General features: G+C 37.2%; 1 protein-coding gene across 2 annotated transcripts in view; it reads left to right on the forward strand.

The window, feature by feature from the left end:
• The window catches only part of WDR37 (WD repeat domain 37), a 54,252-nt gene that overhangs the window by 18,159 nt on the left and 16,075 nt on the right, over positions 1-20,018 (forward strand). For both annotated transcript variants that reach the window (XM_080385117.1, XM_080385116.1), the window contains 9 exons: positions 1,480-1,576; positions 4,058-4,153; positions 4,321-4,385; positions 10,059-10,194; positions 11,627-11,698; positions 13,798-13,842; positions 17,495-17,571; positions 18,925-19,162; positions 19,692-19,833. In XM_080385117.1, the coding sequence (XP_080241243.1) occupies positions 1,480-1,576; positions 4,058-4,153; positions 4,321-4,385; positions 10,059-10,194; positions 11,627-11,698; positions 13,798-13,842; positions 17,495-17,571; positions 18,925-19,162; positions 19,692-19,833 (968 nt within the window). The remainder of the gene's footprint in view (positions 1-1,479; positions 1,577-4,057; positions 4,154-4,320; positions 4,386-10,058; positions 10,195-11,626; positions 11,699-13,797; positions 13,843-17,494; positions 17,572-18,924; positions 19,163-19,691; positions 19,834-20,018) is intronic.

Genomic DNA, 20,018 nt, shown 5'->3' on the forward strand with positions numbered 1-20,018 from the left:
CTGATGGGCAGATTCCTTGTATATTGGACAGGTAAACATTGACATATTGATGATACGATATACAAGATACCATAATAATTTCATTTTGAAATTTGGTAACTTGTTTCCTTACATAGGCATTTCTCAGGTTTTTAATATAGCTGCATTATTTACAGGTTTTTCCAATAATAAGATGTTGTCTTCCTGATTTCTGAGATGATGGGTTAGATATGCTACAAAGGAGTAGTTGAGCTTTTTCATTGTTAGGGGAAGGCTCAGTTAAGTGGAAACTTCTTTTAAAATACATTTTTAGCTGGCTACCTAGATAAGTAAGTGCAGTAAGCCAGCCTACGTATTGTGGTCCAACAACAACTGAAGAGTGGAACAGATTTAGTAGAATTTATTTGTGTAGTGAGCAAGGATGGATCATCTTTTGATCCATACTTGTAGTGGATTAATTGATTATAGTTATTAGAATAGTGACAATATTTTCTCCATTCTGATTTGCCATTTTTTAGTAGCATGCTATGCTTTAAATTTAAAGATGTTTGTTAGTACTAGGTTCTCAATACTGCAGTCAGTTGTTTTCTGCTTTACTCGCTGTCTGCTCAACAGTGTCTGATAACAGAATCGTTGATACAGTGAGAACCTTGACTCCCAACAGAAATCAGTACTTACTTGTTTTGGATATGGTATGCATTTGTTCCGGGACAATATGGTGCTGATCTCCGTTTTATAGGCAGATGAATAAAACTTAAGTAACTTGCCAGAAGAAACTTGGTCAAGCTGTGTATTGAGCTCAGATCATATAAATCCTCTGTTAGTGGTTTTATTACATACTTGGTTTTGTGCCTCAGAATTGCTATGTTGATTATGGTGAAGGAAATAATCAGTCCTCTTCTGTGAATTTGCTTCAAAATACTTTCTGTGATACTTTCTGTGAAGATGAAATGCTTGATTAATCACTTCCTGGGGAGGGGAGGATTAGAAATTGTAGTTTGTTTCCTTCACAGTTAGTTGTGGTTAGTGACAAAAGTAGGTAAATGTTAAAAATAAACTATCCTTTCAAACTTGTCTCAAGCTTTGGTAATAAAGTGCTTTGTGATGACAACTTCCTATCCTAATGCAGGCAACTTCTGAATTATGTTGTCAACCAAAGGTATTCTTTCTTCCTTGAACTGGAAGCACCTTGACATTATATTGTAAATTTTTTCCACTTTTTTTTTTAACAAGTTGTACATGTATCTTGGTTTTATAATTTTTCTCTAATGAAGACAGCCCCCCAGGTGATTTGAATTCTGTCCCTTGAAAGAGGAGTATGTAAAATGAGTAACTGTGTGGTGCACAGAGCTTTAAATTTTGTGTTCTACACCAGTAGTAGTTTTAATTTCCCTTGTTGCTGGGAGATGGAGAGAACTGTTAAAATCGGTTTAAGATTGAAGAGTAACTGCATAAAATATATGTAAAGAAAAATATAAACCCCAATATTTTGCCTCCTAGGATTCTAAATTACCATCATCTGTCCGGAATACACTCCTTGAACTTTTTGGACAAATTGAACGGGAGTTTGAAAACCTGTATATTGAAAATTTAGAATGTGAGTATCTATTTTTTCCAGCAATTTATGATTTTTTTTTTTTTATTTAGGATGTAGCAGTGGTAACTGAGGTGCTTTCCTTGGATACTGTAGTGTAATTAACATAGCTTTTCTCTGAGGAATTTAAGAATTGTTTTGAACTTGTTGTCAAAGATGGAGTTTGTACCTTTTTGTAAAAATCACTTTCTTAGCTCTTTGCCACAAGTAGTGAGAACTGATGTGCATCACCCTCCTTGGCTCATAGGCCAAGAAACTGAAGTAGTGGCTGTCTCCTTGTCATTCATTGTAGGCTCTGTACATACCATGCTAATCTGGGAGTAACTCCTTTCAGTCATTGAAGTTTGTGGCTTTGTTGTATATTTACAGGCTTAATTTTAATGATGTAATATCAGTAAATAAAATTGGAAAAGTGTCTTTGAAAAAGTTTAAAATGTGGTGGTACTGCTACTTAGTACGTTGCATAACTAGCACCTGCAACTGTTCATGAATTTTGAAGGTGAGCACTCAGATAAAAATTGCAGGTGTTATCTGCAAAAAATGTTGTTTGTTTAATGACAGGGCAGTCGTATTTTAATTTTTGTGATCCAAGGTGATATAAGAATATCCAAAGTAAGTAACACAGACAGTCATACAGTATAACCTCTGCTCAATTTTCCTTGCTGGATTTTGGAAGCTTTGTGTGGCTTGGCTTCTGAATTGTGGAGTCTGTCTGATTTGGCTCCAAGTCAAATTTTTTTCCACACCTAATCTGTTCCCACAGTTAAACCAAACACTCATGTTAAAAAAGTTCTTGTGTGCTTTTTGAAAATGTGCTGGTTTTTTATTCTTTTAAAAATTGAGATTGTGTTGTTTAAAGACTATCATCAACACTACACATTTTTTTAGTGACAGTTTGCACAACTGAGTTCACAGCCTCCTGGTGAGAACTTGGATGGTAGCAAAAAAAATAGGGGTTTCCCTCTCCAGCATTCAAAAATTGTCAGAAAACAAGTGGTGAATCTGTACCCTCCAGAGTCTGATTATTTTCCTTCCGTTCCATTTCTCTTCCTTCTTCATCTTCTTTCTTCATTTCAAAGTTCTAGTTCACTCCTGGCCTTTGTGATCTCTTTCCACACCCTAGACAGTTTCTAAATTTTTCATTTCTGATGCTTGATCTGTTATTTCTTGTTCTTGCTCTAATTCCTACACTAGTGTTGCAGTTACTATATGTAGAGAATCTCAGTTTTTTCCTCTCTGGCATTTCATATGCTCCCTTTCCCATATTACAACTTAATTTCAGTTTCTTCTTTTTCTTACTCTTTCTAGGCTTCAGTCTTAATCCTTTCAGGCAATCTTGTATCTGCCTGGTTTGTTTGTTTCAGTTATCTGTTACTACAAGCCTGTCTCTTTGTTTATTTCTCTTTCATATTGTCTGTGCTTTATCAAAGTTTATGTTTATGTGACTGGGAAGACAGAAAAGAGAATCTTGCTTTGCTCATTTCAAGCACTTGGGTGTGGTGTGGAAGTGTAAACTGACTCTTCTGGTGCTGAGAACTGAGACTTATGTGAAATTCTCAGAAATGGCAAGAATCATACTCCTCATGTATCACATTCTCCCACATTTCAAAGCCTGGGAGTTCTAAAGGAAGTCCTAAGAATCTGTGGAGAGACAGGCCTGGACTTAGAGTATCAGCCCCGATTTTGAGAAAAAACTATAAACCACTGAAAATGTGCTTTATAGAATGAATTTGAGCAACCTTAACCCAGCCCAGCCACTGGAAATCATTGGCGAGGACCTGATTTGTTCTAGCTATGCCATCACTCTGTCCTGGGTTGATAATGGCACTGGTGAGAGTTACAATTAATTGACAGAAAAGCATGTTCTTGTTATAAATACATGCTTTGTCTGATGTGCAATGAAAATATTTCGATCTTATATAATGTGTTTCTAAAACAGCTAAATGTGAAATGTGTATGTCATTCTATGTTTTTAAATGTATTTCAAAGTATAAAAAATATAAATACATTTGCTGCACTGCCCTTCTTACTGAAACTCTTGAGAGTGGACAGGCATTCAGAGGAGAGTACTATTTTGTGATTAATAAAATCTTTGTTGAGAAGATACTACATACTAAATCTGTGGCTGAAATCTTTCTGATGCTGCAAGTTTTCTGTCTTCTGTTAGATTTAATTCAATACAGGGGTGCCATGTATTTCACAGAAGTGGGTTTTTTAATTCTTAGCCACATTTATTCATGTAAAAGTAGTAAGAAGCCACCAATACTTTTCCTTGGAATCTGGGTCAAGGTTGATCTCTGGAAAATCCAGCATGACTCTTGGTTTGTCTTGGTGAGACCTGCTTTTATAAAATCACAATTGATCTCTTCTCCTGTCCTAAGCATAAAATAGATTACTTACCATAATAATTCTTAAATGGTATGTTAATGATGTTGTTAAAGATACTCAATTTTTTGTATTAGTGATATTTTTTGGTTTTGTTAGTACGTAGAGAGATTGATACACTGAATGAGCGTTTAGCAGCTGAAGGACAGACAATTGATGGAGCCGAACTGAGCAAAGGACAGCTGAAAACAAAAGGTAAGAGAGCAACAAAGAATCTTAAATTAGTGGTTTTGAATTCACATTTTTGTACTTTGCTGGCCAAAACTTAGAATCTTAATCAAGGGAATTAATAGCAGTTACTTATACAAACCAGGTAATGCTGTATTTGAAATATCTTCCATTGAATTTGTTTGTCTCAACAGCCAGTCATAGTACCAGTCAGCTTTCTCAGAAATTAAAGACAACTTACAAGGCCTCAACTAGCAAGGTATGAGACAAATTAAACCTTTACTCATCAATGTGTACTCAATGAGACTAACATGACTGTCTTTAAGTTGTAAATTTTGGTTTCTTTAAGCAGAGTAGTGCTGTTCTTTAAGTAAATCTGCCTCTTGAGGAATGGTATGGTTGTCTTTGATGCATCAATTACCCACTACTTCAGCCATGCTATATGACATTTATACAATTATTGCTCCCCTTTTTTAAAGGATGAATGTTGGAGGGGAGAGAGTGTGCACGCATGTGTATGTGGGATTACTCTTTTGTAAATAGAACTGAAAAAAAAATGCAATTTCATGAGGGAAATAGAGAACTTGGTAGGTAGTGAATTTCTGAATAAAGATTTGGGTATTGCAGTTGAAATGGGAATTTCAGTAGGCATCTGTAAGTGTACTAATACAGGTTAGGTTTTTTGGCTTTTTTATTACTTTTTTTTTAGCTATGAGACTAGGTTTCCTTCCTTTACATTGCAAGCCTTGCAAATTAGTAGCTAGTGATCTTTTTTTGCTTGGTCTCTCAGCACAGTTAACCTTTCTCATGTTTTACATTTTGCATATCTGCATCTGTCTGATATTTTTATTTTCCTTTTTCTCTCCCTTTTTACAATTTTCATGGAGAGTTTACCTACTTCTCTTTTTGTCCTACCTCAGGGTCATTTCATGATACATTATTAAGCGTAAATGAGATGTGAGGGAACCACAGTGGGATCTTGTACGTGAACCAACTATATAAGAAGCTCTGTGGTGACCTGTATTGCAGGCTAATGCGTGGTTATGGAATGACTGTAGGTGTCTTGGAAGTACCATCTGTTAAGTAGTCTGAAGGTCTGAGAATAAAAGAATAGGGTGGTGAAATAGATCTAAGTTACTATGTTTTATTCGGTATTTTTATTTTATTGTTTCTCAGACTTTCTTTTTTATGCTTGCCAATCTGATGCATAGAGGTGCCTTTTTTTCTTAAGAGTTAATGATGCACAAATTTTTTGATGAGGCCACTTTTAAATAGGGGCAACATGCTATTAGTAGGGACAATATAGTATTAGCACACCTACTGTGTAGTTGTGAGTTAGTACTTTCTCTAGTTTAGTGGTGGGGCGTTTGTTGTTTGTTTTTTTTTTTTAAGGCTGGTGTTACATGCTTGTCATCTTTCACTTGCTTGCAACATAGTGCTCATTTTCTCTCTTGGGCAAGGCAGGTGGACCTTGCAACTTCAGCGTGGGAAGCTGGGAAGTATGGGGTGGAGACTCCTGGGTAACTGCTTTGCTTCCTGGTGTTCTGATATGCATGCACAGCGAAGTAGTCATGAGTAGTGGAACATGAAGAATTTAACACCTTATCATAGACATTGTACATACCTATTATACCAATTGATAACCAAGAGATGTTTGAATGTGCTGACATGTTTCTTTCCATGACTTTGAATTGAATTTAATAGGGGGTAGAGAGGAGAACTGAGGGAAATGACAAAGCTGAGAGCACCTCTGTCCAGTGTGTTCATGGAAACCTTTCTGCACTTCATAGGAGTGGCTTTATTTTGGCAGCATCTTTCTTCCTACACAGAAGAGTTGAAGCTGTAACCATTTGTCTCTTGACCCACGGAGACTATAGCTAAAACTCAGGGAAGGCTGTAACTAAGTTTCTGACAAATTATGATCTTTCTTTCTGTATCTTGACTGGATACAGTTAGAGTTCCCTAATACCCTGTCAGGGAAAATAACATTTGAAGAGTCTTATGAGTTCAACAACTCTGAAATTCTTAAGTCTGTGTTTTTTTGTGAGCACTGAATGAACAATGTTGTTCACCAAAAATGGGTTCTGTTTTAAATATAGTGGGGTAGTGATCACAATTTTCTTTTCAGCCCATTCTTTATACTGTTACTGTATGCCTAATTTTTTTATTGGCATTTTTATTGGCAAACCAAAAAATTGGTTTTTTTTCCTCCTTTTCCCCTGTGGGAATTTAGAAGAAACTTTTTACAAACCAGTTGTTTTGTGTAATTGCAAATGATTACATTTTTCTGATTGTCAACCTCTGAAGAGATTAGGTTTGTTCTGAAAAGAGCTTTCAATATTTGCTTGTTCTAATGTGAAGGCTGATCCTTAACTGCTTTAGTATTGGTAAAATATGCTAAGGCTAAAGCAATCTTTCAATTTTCTTGGGAAAATGCTGAGGTAAACATACTTAATTCAAATCTTTCATAGAAAATACCGATATGGGGATACTTTTCATCCCTTAGCTGTGTTGAAAGTCTGAATATTAAGTTGACAAAACTCATAGCAGAAAAGGATGCTTTTAGCAGCAGAGGGTATCTACCAGTGCCCAAATCCTGAAGAGATAGAGTAGATTTAGTGCTAGGCACTCTTAAAAATATTTTTTTGTGTATGTTAATGGACAAGATCCTGTAATTTAACCGCAGTTGTTTGTAGATGCAGGAATCGCTGTGTGAAATTTGTGTTTTGATATTAACAAGGTGGTATTGCTGACGTTAACAATCCCTGGCTGTGACAGTTGTTAAGACATCAGGAAAACATTAGGAGTTTATGCAGAGTCCTAAAATAAACTGAAATGATACGACTTTCTCCATCACAAACTAACTTCCAGGACCTCTGATTCTTTTGGATCAGGAAAAGGACTCTTAAAGGAAGGTATTTCTTCACCCAGCAGTCGAAAGGAATAAAACTTTTTGAAATATGTAGATTTTGACCTCACTGCTTAATGTTGCTCCACAGGAAATTCCATTCAGCAGTCACAGTGTCACGTTGCTGGACTGGTCCTGAGTTGACCAAGTTCTCATTCTTATTTCTAATGTGTCCTGTCTGCTTAAGAGGTGTTTTTACAGGGTGTTTCTATTTGTTTGCCATGCAGTTGTTTCAATTTATATTGAGTTTTCAATTGCTTACATGGTAAACAATTGTTTCCTTATTAACAAATCTCTATATAGAAGGACGTACATGAAACTGTATGGATATAAGAAAGAAGACAAAGGTGAAACAGTCAAGATACAATTGCCCATTTACTTGTGTTTGTATATGATAATCTGAAATCTTCTGCAGTTATTTCAAAAAATTTCTGCAGTACAGAGGCTTCTCTTTAACAAGTTGCATGTTATTTAAGTATTTAATTTCCCATCTTGGAAAATTGTTATGTATGGTTAAGGGACCAGGAATTAATCGAGGCACTATCTGGTTTATCCAGTTACTGGTATGTGAAGTGAGGGCAGCAAAAAAGAAAGATGGGGAAAAAAAAAAGTACAGAAAAAGTGTACATTAAATATCTATATGGATATCCAGTGTTAGTGTTCTTGAGCTCTTATCTTCCATGGGCCTTTCACTACAAGAAAGACATTGAGGTGCTGGACCATGTCCAGCAAAGGGCAGTGAAGCTGGTGAAGGGTCTGGAGCACTCCTAAGAGGAGTGGCCGAAGGAAGTGGGGTTGTTTAGCCTGTTCAGCTCTACAGCCGCCTGAAAGGTGGTTGTAGCGAGGCAAGTGTTGGTCTCCCGAGTACAAACCATTGGACAAGAAGAAACAGCCTCAGGTTGGACCAGAGGAGGTTTATACTGGATATTAAGAAAAATTTCTTCACCCAAAGGTTGTCAAGCATTGCAACAGGCTGCCCAGGGAAGTGGTTGAGTCACCATCCCTGGAGGTATTTGAAAGACGGTGTGGGTGCAGTGCTTAGGGACATGGTGTAGTGGTGGATTTGGCAGTGTGAGGTTAACAGTTGGACTCAGTGATCTTAAAGGTCTTTTCCAACCTAAATGATTCTGTGATTCCATGGAGACTGCTAATACTCGAAAAGGAGTTTTACAGTCTTGCCATTAAATGATCAATGAAACCACTATCCAGCAGTTTTGGAAAATCTGTGCTTGTTTATGAGTAAGAGATAGTTTCTCCCAGAAAACCTTTGCATGAGTGTTTGACTCACATTAGAAAGACAGAACACAAGTGTAGTTTGAGCGTGGAGTTGAGAGTTGAAAAACTTAAGGTTTGGCATTTGAGCTGAGCACTATATTAGTCCTTAACTGCTTACTTAATTCTACTGTTCCACTTCTCATACTTGACTCCGTTTAGTTTAAGGACTGTATTCAATGTGGACGTTGCACCTGTAGGATTGTATTCCGAGTTTATGAAACTCTGCAGTACGGTTGAACTAATAATCTTTACCATTAACACATTTCCTTTTCATTGCATCCTTAATGATTGTTTCTCCTTCTGCTGTGAAACTGAATGTGTATTAGCTGTTAATTTGGAATTCAAATAGGGCGTTATCATTCATCATTGGAAAGGTGACATGCTTAGGATTTGGAATGCTCTTGCAGATATTCTTTAACTTTTAAAAATGTTTTTGGAAGTAATTTGCTTTAAGGATGTGCTTAAGACCTTCTTTTTTGATAACAAAACTTGATAGGATTTTAACCTTAGTTTATGGTATCTGAAATGAACACTTAATTAATTTGCTAAGTTTTACTAAGCTGTAGATAAGTCTTAATGTGATTTGTGTTGAAGGATTTAAAGGTTTTGACTTAACTAGTCAGAGAGATACCTGCCCATAAATGCATGTGGAGGAAAACACTGGTAATTTGAAGTAATCTTTTTGTTTCAGCTTTGGAAAGCTTTTCAGATAACTGTTCTCTGAGCCTCAAGACTTGTGGGGTAAAAATAAAGTATTTTTAACAGTCGTTTTGCTTTTTGAAGTAATCTTTTGCCACTCTTGGTTTCAGTTGTCTCTGGAAGTGTTCCAGCAAGACAAACTTACTTTTTTCCTTTTTTAATTATTGTACTCCCCTTTATCTGAAAATGTAGTTTCTGCAATTTGGTGTCTTTCTGTAGATACTGAGTGTTTTCAGCCTTCCTGGACTATACTGACTGCCTTGTAGTTTTACTATTTTTGCTAGACTTTTTCTTCCTTTCATTTGGTATTCCTTACATGTGTACTAATTTGGATTCAGTGAGTCTTCTTTGTTTTCCTCTAATAGCACTGACTTTCAGGGAATGTGCTTATCAAATGTTTAGATGAGCTTGATGCTTTTTTTTTTTAAGCTTTATTACACGACTGGCATATGCTCTCAGGTTAATGTTTGATTTGATTAGCTTTGTGCGGTTTTGAAGAAAAACAGTAGTGAGTCTTTAAAATGAGAATGTTTCTGGATTTACAATAATTATGTAATATGTATTTTTTTTCAAAGACACACTGGATAGCATGGACTGTCTTTAAGTTATCAGATGTACCTGTTTAGGAATAGGCAAGGAAAGTTTTGAGCATGTTATCTTTTGGTTTTGTTCTGAGTTTTTTGTCTTTTTTTTTTTTTTTTTTTTTTTTAAATAATTATAATCCTTTACCCAAACTGAACAGGAAGTGCACACTGCATTTGTACAACTCATTACTCCAGTAGAGATTGTGTTACTGTAGTACAAAATAGTTTACCTAGTTTCTGTAAGAAGGGGGGTGTTATTAATAAAGAAAAAAAAGAAGAAATTAAGAGGTATGTTTGCATCCAAACTCACTTTCCTACCATTACATGTCAAATTTTTCGCAGTAGTGAACTGTCAGAACACTGAGAATCATTATGAAAAAAGTTAGTATCTATTTGTATTTGTGAGGTAATTACTTAATCTTGGGTCAATGTGAAAAAAAATATGTTGGTGTCTCTGCTATTTCAGATTGTATCCAGTTTTAAAACTACAACATCAAGGGCAATCTGTCAACTGGTAAAGGAATATGTTGGCCACAGGGATGGTATTTGGGATGTCAGTGTCGCGAAAACTCAACCAGTGGTGTTGGGAACTGCATCTGCTGGTAAAGTTTTGCAGTTTTGTGTTGCTTGAATCTTTAGAAAACCCTGGTTTAGTCCTTAAGCTATAGCACATCTAGATAAAACCCATACTTGAATAGTTAGCTACACACTGAAAAAGCCAATTTAAAGCTGTTCAGGAGCTGAAAAATTCTTAAATTGGAGTTCCCTTGAAATGCATTTAACTTCTAGAAGTTTCAGGTATCCTTATTGACCTTTGTAAAATATGTGCCAGTTAACTTCTGTGCAGGTCATGCTCTCCTTAGTCACCTTTTGGATGGTTTAAGTGGGTGGGCTGGGCAACTGCTTGCTTGGAGAAGTCTCTCTCTCAGGATGCTATACAGCTGTGTGCTATACAGAGATCCCTGCAGACTTTCTATCATAGTATTGTTTAGCCTTTGTTTCGTATAAGCTCTAGACTTAGTCATAGTTCGCATATTCTTGTATTACATTCATCTGGCTTTTGCCTAGGAGTATAGGGGCAGCTAAAAATCTTAATCTTCGGTTTGTGTTAACTTACTAGATTCCTTCCTTCCCGCTTGAGAGGGAACAAGTACTAGTGAATACGTCACTAAATCTGTTATGATCCAAAAATCAGTCTAGAGGCTTGTTTATTATTAAATAATAATAATAATAATAAAAAAAAATTATTAGGGAAATAAACCGTAGCCAGTCAAAATTGGTCAGTTTGAAGTGACAGTCTTTTGAAGCTGGAACAGAATCTGAAGACACTTACTGGACATAAATATGGACCAGAAACCTCTGCTTCATAAACTGAACTATTGTAATTTTAGTGCCCACTGAGGGGCACATTTTATCTTTGTGTGGGATGTCTTGTCTTTGTCCTGGAACGTGGAAACAGCCATTCTCCAATTCAGCATTAAATTTCTCCCCACTTACAGATACTTAATTAATTATTTATTTTGGGGTGTGGCAGGGTGAAGGAGTGGGATTTGGAGCGATTTCCTTTTATAAGTAAGTTTTCATTGTATTCTGCAGTGATCTACGTGTATTTGGGACTTACATGCAGGAAGGAAGTAGTTTGTGCGTAGAACTCCTGTTGGTAGTGACTGCCTGACTCTTTTTCACCACTAAATGCTTTCTATGTTCTTTCTGAATCTCATGATACCCAGTTGAAGCATTATACGCAAGTGTATAACCAAGTCAGAAAAATATCAGAAGTAGAATTTGCCTTTCAGTACACTGCAAATTAATCAGATTAGGACAGCACCTTTACTTTTTGGGGGAGATGTGTATTAAGTTGTAATGACAGGAAGCTTTTTATATTTTATATATAGGGTGGTAGTCAAGAGCATCTTGTCTGTTGTATGTCTGAAATCTGTTTCTACATTCAAAGACAACTTGTTTGTTGAGTAGGTTAAAAGTGAAAAGCATACGTTTGTAACAATATTTACAGATACTTTTTAATCTTTGTAGATCACACTGCTTTGCTGTGGAGCATAGAAACAGGGAAGTGCCTTGTCAAGTATGTAGGGCATGTTGGATCAGGTAAGATAAGGGCATGTTGTGAAAACTGGAAACTGTGTGGGAGGGGGAAACGTGTTTTGGGCAACTACAGAAATGTTTATTGCGGTTTCACTTGCAGGTTTGCCAACACCATTAACAAGTCGATTGTGAAGTTCCACTAATCTTCATACAGAGAATGTTTTGTAATGTGATTCTTTCTTGGAGAGGCGTATTAAAACAGTTCTGTAAATGCTAAATGAATAAACAAGTCATATAAAGAGATTTACAGGCAGTTACGATACTCAGAAGTTAAATGTCAGAACTCATTGAGGTTTCATGCATATGCAGAAGAGAAGCTTATATAATCAAATTATCTGTTTTGCAGGATCTGTGTTATATTTGGGATACAAAATACAGATGCTGGGTGAACATCTATTTGCACTTGTTTATTTAACACGTGATCCCGTATAGAATTTGTTGCAGAGTATTAAAGTCTTGTTTTGGAGACAGTTAATTCAATATAGGTATTTGTCTTCCTCTGTCATAGTATGAATGTTTCAGAAGCAGTGTTTTTAAACCCCTGCTTGGGTGGAGAGATGCAGTAAGTGAGTGTTTTTGATGTTAATTTTTGGTGTCCGGTTTGACAAGCATCTCGGTAGCCCCCTTCTATCTCATAATGGGTTACAACATAGAATTTTATAGACTGAGGGTGGAGAGGTTTTCCATAGCTTTCACTTGCTTTTGAGAGCTGAGCAGTTTGAGTGATCATACCCTGCAGTGTAGAGTCATGCACCCACGGAACGAGGAATGCAGTTATTGACCTGGTGCGTTTAGTTAAGTAACTCAGCTAGCACATCACAGGAACTTTGTGGCAAAGGTACAAATAAAATTAAGTCCTCCAGAGAGTGGTCCACTCCTTCAGCCGTGAGTTCGAGTTCTACTTTTTTTTCCTGCTATATGACTTCTGCCTCCCACAGCACAAAGATGCTAATAGATAGATGCACAGAAACAACAGGTAATGCTATTAATTCATTCAGATATCTCAGGTTGCTTGCTGTGTGGAGAGGTTACCTTTAGGCTCTATAAAGTTACGTGTAAAAATTCCAGTCACTTGCATTTTCATGCTAATAGATACTTATTTTTTAAATTGCTATTTGGATAACCATGAAAATAATATCTGTAACCTGTATTTAAACAGTTGTGTGTAAACTAAGTAAAAAAAAACTATATATTTTTATACAAAATTATATACAGTGTAATTCATTAGGTTATATAAATTATATTTAAAATAATGTATTTTTCATTACTAAAACTTTACTTACATTTGACAGTTGATTTGAAATGGAGCAAAGATGTTGCATGCCAGCAGTTGGCGCACGATTGAGTTAGTGTTCAGTGTGAATAGTTTGAGGAGTATCTTTTCAGATTCATTACACCACACCTTCCTGACAGCATAAGCATCTGTTTTACTTGTATGATGGATGGAAATGATTTCTGAGTTCTTTCTTGAAGAACTGTTGAAGAGAATCTTAAGGATTTTGCAAATGAAAGTGCTTAGTAATAAAAGGTATTTGAATCTTATACAGTGAAATAAAGAATGAAGAGCAGCTTTGTAGGCTGATAGGAGTCTTGCAGGACTATTTTAAAATAATCATGTTTTGAGTACATATGATTGTAGGACTGAAATCTAATTTGTAGGATTTGCATTAGGTTTTCAGGCATTTGTTCTTGCAATCTTAAGTAATAATCAGAAAGTTGATGGTCATATATAGGAACTTTTGATTGTGTTAGAGAATTTTAAATACTCATTTCTTTATGGAAGTCCAGAGCATTATCTCCTGTCAACTTACAATTATTTGAATGCGATTTGTTTATCCTCTGTAACATGAAACACTTGTACTAGATTCAGGAAATAACTTGCTAGAAAATATGTTGTTGTATAATCAGTTATGGATGCTTTCCTTGATACTACATAGGTTTCCTCAAATAATATACCATCTTGCCTTATGTCACTTAAGAGGTTGCTATACTACAAAAAATGATTAAAACCGAAGACTTGTTGATTTTTCAATGCTTTTAATGATAAAACATTGTGAAATAATGGTTTTAGTACACTTAAAACTTTACTTTGTTTCACACAGTAAATTCCATAAAGTTTCATCCAACTGAGCAAGTGGCTCTTACAGGTATGTAAAGTTTTTTCATATGCTGAGTATGTTAATCATGATGGAAAAATAAGTGCCATTGCTAGCACCTTTTTGGTTGTAGTCCCTCTCCCTGCTGCTTTGTCAATATCCCTGTTGACTGCATTATTTTAAGGCATAACAAATCAGAGCTAGATCTTCGCATTTGTTTGTCATACCATTGTAATTTGTGCTTACCTGCTCGAAAACAGACACTTGGAATCATAGATCAGCTGAATGTTCACAAATCCATGTGGCCTGATGAGATTCATCCCAGAGTACTGAAAGATGTTATGCAGGACGCCTCTCAGTCATCTACCAAAGGTCTTGGGAGTCTGGGGAGGTGCCTGCTGATGGAAAGCCAGCCAGCGTTACTCCAATTTACAAGAAGGGGGTGAAGGAAGATGCAGGGGACTACAGACTTGTTAGTGCAACCTCAGTTCCTGGAAAAATGATGGAGATTATACTGGGTACTGCTGAAAGGCATTTAGAGAATAATGCAGTCATCAGGTGCAGTCAGCGCGGATTCACAAAAGGGAAATCCTGTTAACTAATTTGATACCCTTCTATGATAGTCACTCATCTAGTGGATGAAGGGAAAATGGTGGATGTAGTTTTTCTGGATTTTGGTAAGGCTTTTAATACTGTCCTTCACAGCATCCTTCTGGACAAGTTGTCCAGCTGTGGGATGAGCAGGTTCATGGTGTGCTGGGTGAGGGACTGGCTGGAGGGCAGAGCTCAAGGGGTTGTAGTGAAGGAGGCTACATCTGGCTGGCAACTGGTAGCCAGCAGTGCTCCTCAGGGTTCAGTTCTAGGGCCGATTCCATTCAGTATGTTTATCAGTAATCTAGGTGCAGGAGTCAAATGCACCATTAGCAAGTTTGCTGATGCTACCAAACTGGGAGGTGCTGTTGACTCTTGAGGGACAAGATGATCCCTCAGAAGGATCTAGATAGATTGGAGTATTGGGCTGTGATTAATCAGATAAATTTTAATAAGTTGCCCAAAGAAGCGCAACAAAGCTGTTGAAGGGTCTAGAGTACAGGACTTAAGAGAAGTGGCTGCGGGAAGTGAGGTTGTTCAGCCTGGTGGAAAAAAGGCTGAGGGGAGACCTTATCGCTATCTACAACTACCTGAAAGGAGGTTGTAGTGAGGCAGGTATTGGTCTCTTCTTCCAAGTAACAAGCCATTGGACGAGAGGAAACAGCCTCAAGTTGGACCAGAGGAGGTTTAGATTGGATATTAGGAAAAATTTCTTCACCGAAAGGGTTGTCAAGCATTGCAATAGACTGCTCAGAGAGGTGGTTGAGTCACCGTCCCTGTTTAAAAGACAGCGTAGACGTGGTGCTTAGGGACATGGTTTAGTGGTGGATTTGGCAGTGTGGCGTTAACAGTTGGACTTGATGATCATGAAGGTCTTTTTTCCAACCTAAATAATTCTATGATTGTAATTCCAAATGATGGGTTCTGCACCTAGGACAGAATAATGCCGGGCACAAGTGTGAACTGGGAGAGGAGTGTCTGGAGAGCAGCACTGCAGGAAGGGGTCTGGGGGAGCTGGCTGATGACAGGCTTAACATGAGTCAGCAGTGTGCCCCGGCAGCCAAGAGGGCAAACTGCATGCTGGGTGCGTCAAACACACCATAACCATCCAGTCAAAAGAGGGGATTATCTGGGGGTGTTCAGTGTTGGTGTGTCCTCACCTCGAGCACTTGTGCAGTTCTGGGCCCCACAGCTTACGAAGGACATGGAGGTCCTTGAATGCATCTGGAGGAGGGCAACAAAGCTGGTGAAAGGTCTGTAAGGCATGGCCTACGAGGAGCAGCCAAGGACTTTGGGCTTGTCTAGTTTGGAGAGAAGGAGGCTCAGGGGCAGCCCCATTGCTCTCTACAGCTTCTCGAGGAGGGGAAGTGGAGTGAGATGCTGAGTGAGCTCTTCTCCCTGGTATCCAGTGATGGGATGCATGGGAATGGTTCAAAGCTGCACCAGGGGAGGTTTAGGCTGGACATTAGGAAGCATTTCTTTACCGAGAGAGTGGGCAAACACTGGAACAGGCTTCCTTGAGAGCTGATCAATGCCCCGAGCTTGTCAGTGTTTGAGGTATTTGGACAATGCCCTTAACAACATCCTTTAACTTTTGGTCAGTCCTGAACTGGTCAGGCAGTTGGACTAGATGGTTGTTGCAGGTCTCTTCCAACTGAAATAGTCTATATTCTAGTCTATCTTAACCCTTTTAAAATACATACTTCCAGAAGTAAAGGAAGAGAATATTGAGATACTGACTGTGCAGAAAAAACAGCTGAAAAATATTACGACTGTTGGTGTAAAGGTGTTTTCAGGACTGAGAATATATCATCCGTGCAGCTTCAGGTGTGAAAACTGTCTACTGTGGCTAATACTATGGTTCATATGGTCCAGCAGTTAGGGCGCTAGCTTTGGGATTAAAGAGGTCTGGGTTCAATTTGCTGCTATTAGGTAAGTCATTGTAAAATAAGGATAAGTATTACTGAGGTTAAAAATAAAAACACTTTTTCTTTCCGCATCTGCAGTGACCACTTTAAAGGAAGGTGAGGAGTAGAATGCCTTCTATGTAGGCTGACAATGATTTAAGTTTGGCTGTTTGGATTCTCCTGTTTTCATATGTTAACTGTAGCTATTTTTTCAGTACCATAAACATGTTGCTATATAAGCTGACTTAAAAAACCCAAACCAACCAAACAAAAGCTGCCCATAGCTAGATTTTTGTTCTACAATTTTTCTGCAAGGTGGTTCTGCAAATTATTTCCACTGGAAGTTTTCAGGGGACCTGTTCTTCAGTGTCACTTGATTGATTTAGAACTGATTAAAACAAAACAAAAAAATCTGCCTCCTTGATCCAGAGTAGTGACACCAGAAATAATAAAAGGTTATAGCTTTCTTACTTGGTCTATTAGATGAGATATTTTTCCTAGTGCCTTCATGTATATTGCACGTGCCAGAGTGATGCATACTCATGACAAACTGTTCTTCTTAATCAAGAGCTCTCAGCACTGTACCCCTAGGTATGGAGCATGCTTGTTCTGTCCTTAACAAGGAGAATCTGTAGATTCTCTTTAGTTAATAATAGATAAGTCTATTTCCAAAACAAATGCAGTCTAAAATCAGATGATACCTGCTGAGTTGTAAAATGGTATTAGTTAAGCTGAGTTGCTTAAGGCAGAAGCAGAATAGCTTCGCACTTGCTCTTTTGGGTTTCTCATTAAAACCATGTTAAAAACATTTGATGGAAGAAATCATTGAATGAAAAAGACCCCCAGTATTCTGATAAATAGCAAATGAAGGATGGCACCTGTTGATGTATTAAATGCCTTCTTCACATGTTACATATTAGAGCAGCAAGTGTAGTACTTAAGTGGATGTTTTCACTGGAGGAATGATTATTTTGGTAGCTACTTGTATTTTGCATGAGTTATGTTCATATCAGTATTGAAGTCAGGACAGTAATGGTAGATGTTGAGACTTGCTTACCAAAAAGGTCATAATGGTATCTGTTAGAAAAAGGTGCAACTCAGACAGTATTGCCAAATGTAATGTTAAAGCTTGTTTTTATTGCCCATGGAAATGCTCTTATTTCATTTTCTCTGGTTTTTTACCTCTTTTTTTCCCCCCTGTGCAGCATCTGGAGACCAGACAGCTCACATCTGGAGATACATAGTACAGTTGCCTACACCTCAGCCAACTGCAGACTGCAATGTAAGCAATCAGCTTACTGCTACTAAACTAATTGCACAGCAATTTCATCGAATACAAGTTTTATAAGACTGAATGTTAAATTTGTGCATCATTGAAAAATTACATGATTTCAGGATTGCAAAAGGTGGGATTTTAAGGTTTTAGTTTAACAGATATATTTCAGCCTTTCTTTTGAAAAAGATTCACTTCGTGTTTTCAAAGATCTGTGGTGCAGAATAGAATATGCCACTGTAAGTACATTAATTGACGTTTTGTCTAAGGTTATAAATGTGTAAATAACTGTTGAATAATTTTTTTTAATAATTCAAATCATAAATAATTATGTTCTTTTTAAACTAGTTAAATTCTTGTAGCTTAACTTACTGAGGCACCTGTATTAGCTGTAGTTGCTGTGAGTTGAAAAATGATGGTTAAAGACTTGTATTTTGGGCATTTATTTATTTGTATCTTTATTGATTTCTAATTGACCCTTGCCAGCATTCATCACACTATCTCATGTTGTTGTCCCCAGGCTTTTATTTAGTCAGTATTTACTGTAGACCGTCAAATGCTTAATTTGACTTAAAAGCACCCATGCTAAACTGTGAAGACAAACATAGTTTATAGCATGAGCTTCTCAGTAAGCTGAGTAGGGGCAAGAGATAGCTGTGTAATACAAGATATATTTATGAATGGAAAATGTTTGATGAAATTTATTTGATTTAGCGTTTCCATTTTGAAAGAGCAGTACAAATGTGTTGTTTTTTTCACATGCAAATATCATGAAAGAAAAGCCTATTTGTCTTGCCTAAGTGAAATAGGGTTCAGAGATCGATGCTTCATGGTTAGCAAAAAAATTTATTTTGCATCTAGTTCACATCAGCCCTGCATGATGACTGTGTATCAACCAGCAGACAAATATTGGTGTCCTGATTTTGACTAATACATGAAAATACAGCTGTAAATGATTGTCTTCCCAAAGATTAAAACAGTCAGTGTCCTGTTCGATGCTTCCTTCTCTTAAAAATCAAAAGGGAAAAAGTCCATTGGTAAATGCGCTCCGGTGAAACTTTAGAGTAATACAGTAAGGGGAATAAAAAAAGGCTTGCCAGATAGTAAAGGGGACAGATAATCAGAGCTAAACAGTTTGGAAGAGATTTTAAAATGAAGGGGTTATTACAACTGCATTTAACTCACTGGTATTATTCCTCCAACTAAGTCTTTGATAGTAAGTACCTGAATAGCCTAGATTCTACAGAATTAAGTCGCCCACGTTCACAGTAAGGGGAGTGGAAACCATTTATGTTGTAAAATGTAACTTAGAGACATTCAGTCTCTTTTATTCTAAATCTTTTTTTCTCTTATATTTTATAGCAAATGTCTGGAGAAGATGAAGTTGAGTTCTCAGATAAAGACGAACCTGACGGAGATGGAGATGTTTCTAGTGATTGTCCCACTGTCAGAGCCCCCTTAACTTCACTGAAAAGCCATCAAGGAGTGGTCATAGCAGCTGACTGGCTTGTTGGGGGGAAGCAAGCTGTGACAGCATCGTGGGATAGGACAGCAAATCTGTATGATGTAGAGACTTCTGAACTTGTCCATTCTCTTACAGGTATTTGTTCACTCACACAAAGATAAATTGGTCGTTTATGTTTATGTGTGGTACTACTTGTAGAGAGCAGAACATTGGGAAAAGTAGTTTCTCTTGTGTAAGATGCGAGTGTGTACAAGACTTAAGCTGCTGCTCGGTTTTTTAATGGTTTCTAAAATTCCAACCTTGCAAATTCTCTGAGCGTGAATTTGTTTTCTTTTAGGCTTGTGATATAACCTATGATAGTAGTTGTTTTTAAACTGATTGTAGCCAACCTTTAGTTCTTGCAAAATGGTTTTGCTGTGTTCATGGTGTATCAAGTAGCAATAACCTATCACTACTTCATAATAATGTGAAATGAGTAGTGGGGTTTTTTTGCTTTTAAATACAATTCCAAACTTTTACAGCAGTAGTAACATTAAAATTCAGAATTATTATTATTTTCTGTTTGGAGAAAAAAGAAAAAAATCATCAGCATTTCATTCAAAGTGTATGTGGAAATGGAAAGTCTTTTCTTCGTTACTTTACGTGTTCTCATCTGTCGTTGTAGGGCACGACCAAGAGCTAACACATTGTTGTACACATCCCACCCAACGTCTTGTGGTGACATCATCACGCGATACAACCTTCCGTCTGTGGGATTTCAGAGATCCTTCTATCCATTCTGTGAATGTCTTTCAGGGCCACACAGAGTAAGTGAAAGTTCCTTTACAGGTTTTTACAAGTTCCAGAAGTATGAAGTATTCAGTTGCTAATCTGAACAAAACTGTTCCTGTGCTCTTTTTGAGGTGCTAAGTTCATTCCCCTGTTTTAAGAGACTGATTTTCACAGAAACCCCTAATTGTCCTTCACATGTAACACAGCAGTACTTAATTTC

The sequence above is a fragment of the Falco punctatus genome (genome assembly GCF_963210335.1).
Source record: "Falco punctatus genome assembly, chromosome: 4".
In the NCBI taxonomy this organism is placed as follows: Eukaryota; Metazoa; Chordata; class Aves; order Falconiformes; family Falconidae; genus Falco; species Falco punctatus.